This window comes from Podarcis pityusensis, assembly GCF_964106645.2.
Source record: "Podarcis pityusensis genome assembly, chromosome: 5".
Lineage (NCBI taxonomy): Eukaryota > Metazoa > Chordata > Lepidosauria > Squamata > Lacertidae > Podarcis > Podarcis pityusensis.
This window is the reverse complement of record NC_138032.1, coordinates 58,108,310-58,119,968: the sequence shown is the minus strand read 5'-3', so window position 1 is coordinate 58,119,968 and position 11,659 is coordinate 58,108,310. Positions and strand designations below refer to the sequence as shown.

Genomic DNA, 11,659 nt, shown 5'->3' with positions numbered 1-11,659 from the left:
CCAGTAAAACTAGCACAAATGTATAAAACAAGTACCAATATATGCTGGAAATGTAAAGAAAAAGAGGGTACCTTTTATCATGTGTTGGAACTGTCATGTAATTTTTAAAAATCTGGGAAATGATAGATCAGAAGAAACTGTTCATGTATGCTACAAGATCAAGTTGATGTACTATGCCAAAATGGTCAAAATTAACTGGGAAGCTCAGGAATTAAGGAGAAAAGAAATTTAACAAAGAATGGGAAATGTTTATAATGTGGATACAAAACCATTGCAAACAGGTTAAAACATTAGCAGGTTTTTAAATACACTTGTAATGTAATAGAAACTACAGATAATTTAGGAAGATAATTTTTTGGGAGAAGTATTGATATGTAGATGAAAACAGAATTAAGAGGACCCATGGATGGGATGGGAGGAAGTCAGGAGATTCAGAGTAATTTCGATATGTGATTGTGTATGACATTTTGATGTAATTTTATTCTTTCTTTCTTTCTTTCTTTCTTTCTTTCTTTCTTTCTTTTCTTTCCCTTATTTTTGAAAATAAAATGAAATTATTTAAAAAACGAATTAACAAGGTGGGCAGCAACATGTATGAGTGTCAGGTGAATACACCTTAGGCCTGTGACTTGGCATCTTCAAAGGTCCATCACCAAGCACGCCTACACCAACCAAGAAAGCCCACCCTCAAATTCTGTGTCATCCAGTGAGAGTTGAAGTTCTGTTCTTGGAGCAGTAGTATTTAAAACTGAAATAAAGCAAGAGAGAACTAGAAGGGCTGAACACAGCAAGAAGGGTAGTATTCATGCAGGGATATTGAGGGCAGGGTATGTCACTCAACCAGGAGAATCTCTCTCTCTCACTGGAACCTTCATCAAACATGAAGAATTTTAGGCATTAGCAGTAAAGAGTGCTATTCCTTAAAACTGAATCTATTTCAAAAGGCTAGCATACACATATGCTTCTGTAAACTTTATTATCCTCCAATTTTGCTGGCTTGGCAATTCACAGGCAGCTTAGAATTCATGTTGGGTGGGGAGGAGAGAAAAGCAGCTACTATGAGATCTATAAAAAACTGAAATCATATACAGTACTGACAACAGAACTGAGGTGGGAGCTTAGGAAAGGTGTGCTTAGAATGCTGCAATAAGAAAAAGGACAAGACCTCTACAGTACTAGACTACTGTTTGGTTCAATTTAATGCCAGCTGCACTGTTCAAGTTATCCTGTTAACAGCTCAAGCAGAACTTTCCTAGCCCTGCCAATTAGGATATTGTAACTATAGGTACCAGGCACTTAACCTTAAATATTTAAGTTTTGAATTGATACCACCAACCATGAGAAGTACTGGAACTGAAGAGAAAGTGACAGCCATGATTCAAAGGTATGTGGCCTGGGAAAGAGAAGGGTCTGTTTCCCATCCTGGCAACCCCCCAATGACTATGTTATGTAGAAAGAAAGGGGCCAAGTATAATCAGTTCTGTTTAACACTACTATATATGGATTGTTGTTCTCCTAGAGTTGTTAAAGTGCCATAGCTGGTAGTTGGGTAGAGGGATTGTACATTTACTAAGCTATGGATAACAAGATAACAATGCAGCTATCCTTGCCTTATCCTTTCTAAAGCATTAACTGAATGTTGACAGCGTACAGAGAACAGTCTAACATGCCTTTTTAGCAGTCATATTCACCAGGGATTGGAACAATATAAAAGGATATTATTTTAAGCCAAGGTATGGTTTAATGTAAAAGTCAGATAACAATTAACACCTGAATTAAAACTATCTTAACACAATACAGTGTTAAACAAAAAGCCCTGTAAAATATATGAAAAATGTATATACAGATGGGAAAGCGTCAATGTTGAAGGATGAACTGAAGTTACAGAAACAAAGTAAGGTTCTAAATGCAAAGCATACTTTACAACCCATATATGTCCATTTATTCTGAAGGAAAAAAATTACACAAACCCAGTACCAAAAATTACAAAACATTTTTTTTTGTTTTCCTCCCTCTTGTCTTGCCTTCAGTTTCTCCAGCAGGCTTAACTGTAGATTTGGAATGTTCTTCTTTCACTGTTTTCTTTTTTTCTTTTTTTAATGGTGTCTTTTCAATGCTTTCTAGTTGTTTAAAAAAAAAAAAAGATGATTTGAGGCCAAACTTTTTGATATTCTCTCTTTAGTAGCAAGATTAGATAAAAATATAGCATTCTAATTATCAAGATATCTTTCTTCTGTTCAGAGCAGTTCATTCCAGGCAGTTATTCACTCTTTCCAAACTGACTTGACATCATAACTAAGGGAAACCCTGTGGTAGATGTTTGGAGTCCTATCTCTCACATAAGGCCACAGTTAAGGAAATTGGCTGCAAGGTGCAGGATCCCTCAAACCCACCTCAGGATCACTGCTTCCAAAAAGTTCACATGGAGGAAATTTAATATTGTCCTATCGAAAGCTATTTCAGACCATAGCAGATAACTTTAAAAAATAGTAAGTAGTAAATTCTAAGCATTACTTATTTTAAAAATCTGTAAGCATGTTAGCCCCACAGTTCATCTCTAAACCAAATCAATGCGTTCTACTAGATATCTTTGAATCAAAGGACACTTTTCTAAGTACAGCAAGATGATTCCTCAGATATATTGACATTCAAGCTGCCAAAGAAGGCATTTTATTTCAACTCATAAAAATTGAATGTTCTATATTGTGCAGTAACAAGCAGACTTTGCTTCAACCTATCAGTTATGGACATTTCAGTTTTGTTTGTAGCTGCTGATCACAAGACAGCAGTATTATCTAATTAGAAATATTTTAAAGGTATTCCCTTTAATGGGAAATGTGAAAGTATATGCTGCTGTTATTGTTGGTGTCCATCTGTCTCAAGAGACAATGAAGAGCACCTTCCAAGGGGGAAGTCAAATCGTTGCATCAGCAGCACTGAAGTGACCTCCTCAGGAAACAAGCTTGGACAAGTGTGGTCCTGCTTCACTGATGTGGTTCAAAGGAAAGCAGAGCAATACATTTGGCATCATTGCTTAGGAAATATATCAGGTGTGGAGAACATTTAGCCTTCCAGATGCTGCTGAACTGAAATCAGCATCATCCCAGGCCATTGGCTTGCTGGAGCTGATGGGAGTTTAGAAAATTTCCTGCGCACCTGAAATACATGATAAATGGGAAATTTGCTTACAACATGCTTTTTTGAATTGCTGATTCAAAACAATCCACCTTGGTAATGTGGTTAGAAAGGGAAGCCAAACAGGCAGCTACTGCAGGCAGAAAATTATTGTCTCCTCGGTGGACAAATGGTTTATAGAACTATGAAGAATGACATCCTATGTCCTTTTAAAATGTGTTGTTGTTGTTTTGTGGGGGTGAGTTAGTTTCTATTTTGGTAATATATTTTGTGGTTTTATATTCTTATTTTGTTCTGTGAACTGCCCTGAGACCTCTGGGTATAGGGCAGTATATAAATTTTAATAATAATAATCCTAATGATGGTGGATTCAAAGATGCCCGATGGCTTGTGCACGAAAATTTCTGAAACCGCTCCTGACTGTGGGTTCTTCATCCCACTTCCAGGAGTAGCTTCTCATAAGAGGAATTCTGAAGTACTAAGATCTGCATGCAAGTTTTGTGTGTAGCCCTTTGGATCTCACCTAACAAGGTTAATGTTTGTTAAATATTATTGACTTTATAGAAGTTACTCTGTAAACATATCTGCATTAGAGGTCTCCTGTTTTGCTTTCCCTGGGCTGCAGTTCTTTCCCACACCCATACAAAATAAATGACAGCATTCAGGACATTAGGGAACTCTTACTAATACTGTAGTTATTTATTATTGATAGTAGGATCACAGACCATAAAAACTAGGTTTCATAAACAGGAAAAAGCAATAAACTTAAAAGTCTATTTTTAAATAACAGCTAATCAAGTTATGGGGAGAACACTATTTTTTCCTGATATCCCATTTATGAATCCAGAGGTTCAGTTCTCCATAAGAAATATGTGAAACCTGTGGCCATCTCACTATATACTATAAACTGGAACCTTTCTGAAGATCAGTAACACTATTACTATATACGGTACTTCACTAATGGGATGGTTTTTCGAGTTTTATCTCTAGGTGATTTGCAGCAAACTAACAACCAAGTTTTAATCCCACTTGTTTAGTGATAGCAACACCCTTCCTAGCCCTTTCCACCTAAATTAGGCTGCTGAGATGAAGGTATATAACTAGAAGTGGACTTTGGGTTATGAAAGGCCTGTCTGCTCACTTCTGCTCAATTCTGCTCACTTCTGCTCAATTCTGGTACAGAAAACTAATTCCATAGCTCTGGATGTGTTCAGATGCATACTTTCCTTTAATTCATCTGTATGTCATTTGCATCTGGTTCTCATTGTTAGACCTCAGAGTTTTAGTAAAGTCTGCTCACCCTGATTTACATTACCAATGGCATCTTCAACAAAGAAATTTTGAAATGAAATTGATGGTATCTAAATTTCAGGTGTGCTGCTGTAACTTCTCACCAAAGCCTTAAGGTTTTCCATTAATTTTGAATCAAAAACTTAGAATCTTAAACATTAAGAACTCTGAAATAAGGAGAGAAAAAACATGCACATACCTGCTTTAGATTTTGATTTGTTCTTCAGAATCATCTGTCGATCTTTAGGAGCATTATCACCCCCTGCTTTCAATCTACGGTTGGTTCTGAGAGAAGCAGAAATAGGTGCTTCAAGTGCATCAACTCTTCCACCTCTTCTGCTTATTTTCTCATTGGCTATAGCTAGCTTTCCAAAATCTACATTTTGTTTTTCCTGAAAATCTTCCTTTTCAGGAAGGTTGTGCTTTCTTCTGACAGACATGGAAGGTGTCACTATTTTGTTTTTGTTTCTTCTGCCACATTTTTCAAGTTTCCCTTTTCCAGTTGCATCATTTTCAAGAAGGGTGCTTTGATTTTCACTGGCAGTTTCACCTTTGTCTGGAGGTGGTGATGTTAGAGTGATGCTTACTTTGAGAGAAGGGTGTACCCGTGATGGAGTAGTTCTTTTTACTCTCTTCCCCTTTGATTGGTTTTGGAAAACTGAACTACTTTCCAAAGGCATCTTGTTATCTTTTACAAAAGAGACCTTTCTGTTGTCACTGCCTGGTTGGCCATTACTTTCTGTTGAGATTTCAGAAGGAACCGATTGCTTTCTTCTACCTCTTTTGGAAACATTATCTATTGTCACACCTTTTAAAACTTCTGGCATGTCTTCTTGCTTTCCAGTATCAAGCAATATGGGCTTTTTACTTGCAGAAACTGAGCTTGCTGCAATTACCTCATCTACTTTTCTTCTTCTGCCTCTACGTGGCAGATTCTTACTTGCAACAGTTGCAATTTCCAAAGCCTCACTTGGCTCTTCCACAGCATCTTTGCTTTTGGTTGAGGATGGCAATGGTAAAATGTTACTTTTGAGGGGAGAAAGAGCTGTTACAGGGGCAGTCTTTCTTCCTCTACCCCTTTTTAGCTGATTCTCTTTTACAGTGGCAAGCATATTTTGGTCTTCTGTATCAGCTGCCTGTTTACTGTCACATTCAGCAAGTATTTCAGGAGAAATGGTTTGTTTGTTTCTACCTCTCCTGAGTGGGTTTCCTTTTGCTAGGTTCTGTCTTTTTGGTGGACTGTGCTCTAATAGAGATTGCACACTTTCCAAGGGCATCTTAAGCATTTCATCAAGATTCTTTTCATTTTGAATATCTTGCAAAGAACATTTTCCTTGGGTAGAACTAAGGCTGCCCACTGTTGGGCTCTCCTTTTTAAGAGCAACATTTTCCAAAGGAGGTGGTATTTGGCATTCAGGAACAGCTCGTCTCCCCCTGCCCCTTTTTGGCTGATTCTCTTTTACAGTGACAAGCATATTTTGGTCTTCTGTATCAGCTGCCTGTTCACTGTCACATTCTGTGGGTATATTAGGAGAAATGGTTTGTTTGCTTCTACCTCTCCTGGGTGGGTTTCCTTTTGCTATCTTCTGTCTTTTTGGTGGGCTGTGTTCTAAAAGAGGTTGCTCACTTTCCAAGGGCCTCTTAGACATTTCACCAATATTCTCTTCAGTATGAATTTCTTGCAAAGAACATTTTCCTTGGGCACAACTAAAGCTGTCCACTGTTGCACCCTCATATGCAGGAGTAATGTTTCCTAGAGGCAATGTCATATGAGATACAGGAACAACTCTTCTTCTGCCCCTTTTCAGCTGATTATCTTTTATGGTGACAACCATGGCTTGGTCTTTTCTATCAGCCGTCTGTTTACTTTCACATTCCACGGATGTTTCCTGAGAAATGGCTTGCTTGCTTTTCCCTCTCTTGGGCAGCATCCTGTTTGCTAATTTTTGCTTCCTTGCTGGACAGTACTTTGCAGGAGTTTGCAAACCTTCCAAAGGCACCTCCTCAGTTTCATTAGGTTTCTCTTCATTTTGAATTTCATCTAAAGAACACTTTCTTGGGGCAGAACTAATGCTGTTCGCTGTTGGGCCCTCAGATGTAAGAGGAATGTCTTCTAGAGGCAATGTCACTGAACATACAGGAGCAGCTCTTCTCCCCCTGCCCCTTTTTGGCTGATTCTCTTTTACAGTGACAGGCATATTTTGGTCTTCTGTATCAGCTGCCTGTTTACTGTCACATTCAGTGAGTGTTTCAGGAGAAATGGTTTGTTTGCTTCTACCTCTCCTGGGTGGGTTTCCTTTTGCTATCTTCTGTCTTTTTGGTGGGCTGTGTTCTAAAAGAGGTTGCTCACTTTCCAAGGGCATCTTAGGCATTTCATCAAGATTCTCTTTAGTCTGAGTTTCTTGCAAAGAACATTTTTCTTGAGTAGAACCAAAGCTGTCCACTGTTGGACTCTCTTTTGTAAGAGCAACATTTTCCAAAAGAGGTGGAATCTGGCATTCAGGAACAGCTCTTCTTCCCCTGCCCCTTTTTGGTCGATTCTCTTTTACAGTGACAGGCATATTTTGGTCTTCTGTATCAGCTGCCTGTTTACTGTTACATTCTATAGTTGTTTCCTGAGAAATGGCTCGCTTGCGTCTTCCTCTCCTGGGTGTTACTGTCTGCCTTCTTGGTGGACTATGCTTCTCAGGAGTTTGCACACTTTCCAATGGCACCTTCTGCGCTTCACCAGGATTCTCTTCATTTTGAATTTCTTGCATGCCTGGCTGTAATGCAATGGAAGCACTCTTTTGTTCTTCATAAGCACCATCCTTATCTCCAAGCATACGTTTTTCCTCAAGTGGTACAGAATTATCACATAGAAGATGAACTTTCCTCCCTTTCCTTCTAACATTATTTTCTTTAACTTCTGTTGCAGTCTTTTCCAAAACGTGTGTTTTAGGTGTTGTGTGTCTTAGATTTTCCTTTTTAGCCTCATTAACATCTGTGTTTGTTGTAAACAATTCTGCTTGTATTGAAGCAGCCTTTCCTCTTCTATTTCTTTTCAGTATGACATTTCCAGCGCTTTCCACTCCTGATGTTTCAAAATCTTGGTTTTTTATTTTGTCTTGTATTTCTGCATTTTCTTCTAAATCTAAACTTGCTTCAGTTTGTCGAGCTGCCATTTCCCCCTCAGTTTCAACTGCTGATGTGTTGCTTTCAGATTCTTGCTTTAGATTTATTTCAGTGATGTTCTGGTCAAAGTTTTCATTAGCTTGCACACAATTGACTGGTTCTGCTCTCTGGGTGCTGCTTGTATGCCTCTGTGTATTTTTTGCATCATGTTCTTTTACAGATCTGGATTTATCAGCTCTTCTAGTTCTTCTAGCTGAAGCCAATGGTCCAACGATTTCTATATCTACTGCCCCAGAATTTGCAACTGGTTCTTTCACAAAATCAATTTTGTGTCCATTTTCAGAGTCCATTTCCTTTAGCTGATGGCTTTCTGAAACACGCATTATTTCAACAGGTTCTATCACTGCTTCTGATTTTAATTCACTAAATGTGTTACATGCAACGTGTCCCAAGTTATCTTCTAATTCTGAAATATTTTTACTGTTGTCCTTTGGTTTTGGCAAAGGAGATATTCTTTTAGGTGATGATTCCAGTTTTGCTTCTTTATTTTCATAGCCATTTCTCATGGATTCTTAAAAAAGAAAAGTACATTCAATGTTATTTCTCAGGATATGGTGATTGTGAAGAGTAGTAAACACACTTACTAGCCAAAAAGTCCCAGAGGAAGTACTACATTGCTTCATAAATTTGCTTTTATATTTTGCCATGTGATATTTATATCTTGTGCTATTAATCATTCTTAACTTTAACAATACGCCACTATTTGCAGATGCCACCTTACAGTGCTTTCCCAAACCTTCATATTCCAGAATCTCCAAAATAAAATTATTCAAGTTTTGTTGTAATTATAAAGAACGCTTCAAGATGAATAAAATGCAACCAAGTTAAGCACTTCTTAGCTGCATATAGCCTTAGAAATACTAAGTTACATTTAGAACGGGCTCACGATTTGACCTAAACATTACTTAGTGATGGGTTCTTGTAGTCGTATGCTGGAATTCAAATCCAATGTGTGCCGTTAGATAAGCCCTGGCTTGTTTGTTCAAAAGAACCTTTTGCACAGAGCTCCCACACTTACAACCTCATGTGCATTATCTATACACTCAAGAATCAATGTGTAAAAATCATGCAAGCCAGCTGCATCCATTACCCTTTCAAATATACTAAAAAAGGTGAAGGTGAAGGACCCCTGACAGTTAAGTCTAGTCGCAAGCGACTCTGGGGTTGCGGCGCTCATCTTGCTTTACTGGCAGAGGGAGCTGACGTTTGTCCGCAGACAGTTTTTCTGGGTCATGTAGCCAGCATGACTAAGCCGCTTCTGGCGAAACCAGAGCAGCGCACAGAAACGCTGTTTACCTTCCCGCCAGAGCGGTACCTGTTTATCTACTTGCACTTTTATGTGCTTTCGAACTGCTAGGTTGGCAGGAGCTGGGATGGAGCAACAGGAGCTCACCCCGTCACAGGGATTCAAACTGCCGACCTTTTGATTGGCAAGCCCAAGTCTCAGTGGTTTAGACCACAGCACCACCTGTGTCCCATTCAGATATACTGCATGCATCAAATAGGAACACCAGTAAAATAAGGATCCCTTTTTCAATCATCAGTCGTTTTCCTACTGCCATTGTGTACTTTAGGACATAAGGTGCACATAAAGCGGTACAACGGCAACAGATTTTGATGCCCACACATTAAAAAAATTAATCTCTAACTGCTATGCAAACAGAAAATCAAGGCAGACAACATGCACAACTGTTAGCCATCTGTGTATTTGAAAGAGCACCCCAAAAGCCTTGCAACTTTACTGTAATTACTTAATTCAGTCATTTTCAACCAGTGTGCTGTGGCACCCTGGGGGAGTCTTGAATGATGGTCAGGGGTGCTGTGGGCAACACTGGCCTCTGCCCTTCTTTCCTTGCCTCCCTCCTCTGATGCCCTTGCATCTCTGCCTCTCAAAGGTTGCACAGGGAGAATGTTTGAAAAAGGGTGAGGGGCTGCCAGTTCTGCAGGCAAGGGGTGACATAACTGGGCTCTTGAGCCCCACACAGGTGCTGCAGAATGTAATTGGTCAAGGGAGCCATGGACCCAAAAAGGTTGAAACCTTCTGACTTAATTTCATTCTAGTTGTTCTGAAATAAAACCATATTTTAAAGCAGATAAATGTAAACCTGCTACTTCCTTTTTTGAAAATAAAAGGTTTTGTTGAAATAATATTTACACACACCAAGCTCACCTCTGGAACTCATACAAGATCCATTATCTTCTTTCATTAGATTCGCAAACTCTGGCAATTCAGCCTAGAAAAAAATACATAATTATTACAATAGCTGGCATGAAAAGATGCTGGGCCTATAACCAGTGTTATACAATATTTATAAAAGTCCAAGCTGAACTGACACGTGTGTGTGTGGAACTGTGTGTTAAGTTCATTGAAGATGCAGGTACTCTTCGTAATATGGCTGATTTAGTGCTTTGTAAAATATGTATGGCAATCCTGACCATTTCACAAGAGGCTTCATAATACTTACTGAACATACTAAATATCGAAATACAAAAAGATATAATGAAAGAGATGAAAAATAAATAGCTATGCTGCTATAATAAAATCATGAGTGCATCTACTTTGCATCACAAGTGTACCAATGTCATTAAACACAATGTACAAGTGATCCAAAGATGAAACACTTTGAAGTAAAAGCAGTAGTGATAAAGATATTATGTCCCACCTTTTCTCCCTACAAAAAAAACTATTTCATATATATTCAAAACCAGTGATTTTAAATGGCAAGATCTGTGCCAAAAAATCCAAAAAGATTCTAATTAGTACTCAGGCAAGATTAGCCTCAGAGTTGGGAGTAAGGTTGGTTCATCAAAATCAGGTGTTGCTTGTGCAACCCCACAGGTCACACATTTCCTCCTGGTAAAAAACACAAAGTAAGCACGTGTGCATACACTTTGCTTTTTCAGGAGATCAGGGCTTGCTGGAACAAGTTAGTCATTCTCTGCTCAAAATGCTTGATTCCACATTCCAACCCAATCGGCATTTAGAGAAATGGCAGAACTGCATGTCATATAAACATGTCACAGAATCTTGCTGTGCAAGAAAAAATTGGGTCATGTTAATGATTTCTTTTATTGAAATAATTAGTGCAATTTAAGTATATGTCTTTTCTCAGATATTCAATATAGAAGACCTACCTTCTGTCCATCTGCAGCTTCCAACATTTCCTTAACACCTGTATAATCAACTTCAGGACTTGGAAAGCTTTGTTTAGGTTCGGTCATAAACTTCTGCAGTCCCAAGTAGTCATCAACTGGCAAAAACTTCTGCTTTGGTGTCTTCAGTAATTGACTAATGCCAACCATATCATCCATTGGTGCAAATCTTTGTTTAGGTGTTCTCAATAGCCTATCAATCCCTCCCATATTTTCCACTGCTTCCACTTTTTCCTTAGGTGCCTTGATAACATGATTAATAATGAATTTGGAGCAGACAGTGTCATCTGCAACAGACTGCAGGCTTTCTTTGGGCGTCCTCAAGAGTCTTTTGACTCCTGAAAGTGCATCAACTGGCTCTGGTTTTTGCTTCGGCGTTCTCAAGACCCTCTTAACTCCTGAAAGCGCATCAACTGGCTCTGGTTTTTGTTTGGGTGTTCTCAAGACCCTCTTAACTCCTGAAAGCGCATCAACTGGCTCTGGTTTTTGTTTGGGTGTTCTCAAGACCCTCTTCACGCCTGAAAGAGCATCAACTGGCTCTGGTTTTTGCTTCGGTGTCCTCAAGAGCCTCTTGACCCCTGAAAATGCTTCAACAGGCTCTAATTTTTGTTCTGGACCTTTTCTTTTATCTTCCATCACTCCCTGTATAGTAGCTTCATTTGCTGCTGTGACCAGTGACATATTTTTCCCTACATCTTTTTCTAATGAAGAATTCGTTACTTTTGGAGTTGTAGTTAGGTCATCTTGCTCAAGACCAGAGATCTGTGACACTTCCTTCAAGAAGGGGGATATGACATCTTGGTTGTAAAGTTTTTGTTGGCTTGCTGCGCTGAAAGGTGATACAGACATCTCTCCTATTAAAAGATATAAAAATGAACTGTAAAAGGAGTTTTTGATTACATAAGAA

General features: G+C 38.8%; 1 protein-coding gene across 2 annotated transcripts in view; it reads right to left on the bottom strand.

Annotated features, from left to right (window-relative positions):
• Positions 1-946: 946 nt before the first annotated feature.
• MKI67 (marker of proliferation Ki-67) overlaps positions 947-11,659 on the bottom strand; it is a 35,775-nt gene continuing 25,062 nt past the window's right edge. For both annotated transcript variants that reach the window (XM_081005186.1, XM_081005187.1), the window contains exons 13-16: positions 10,735-11,606; positions 9,770-9,833; positions 4,625-8,110; positions 947-2,120 (exon numbers count right to left, since the gene is read on the bottom strand). In XM_081005186.1, the coding sequence (XP_080861312.1) occupies positions 1,984-2,120; positions 4,625-8,110; positions 9,770-9,833; positions 10,735-11,606 (4,559 nt within the window). In that variant the 3' untranslated portion in view covers positions 947-1,983. The remainder of the gene's footprint in view (positions 2,121-4,624; positions 8,111-9,769; positions 9,834-10,734; positions 11,607-11,659) is intronic.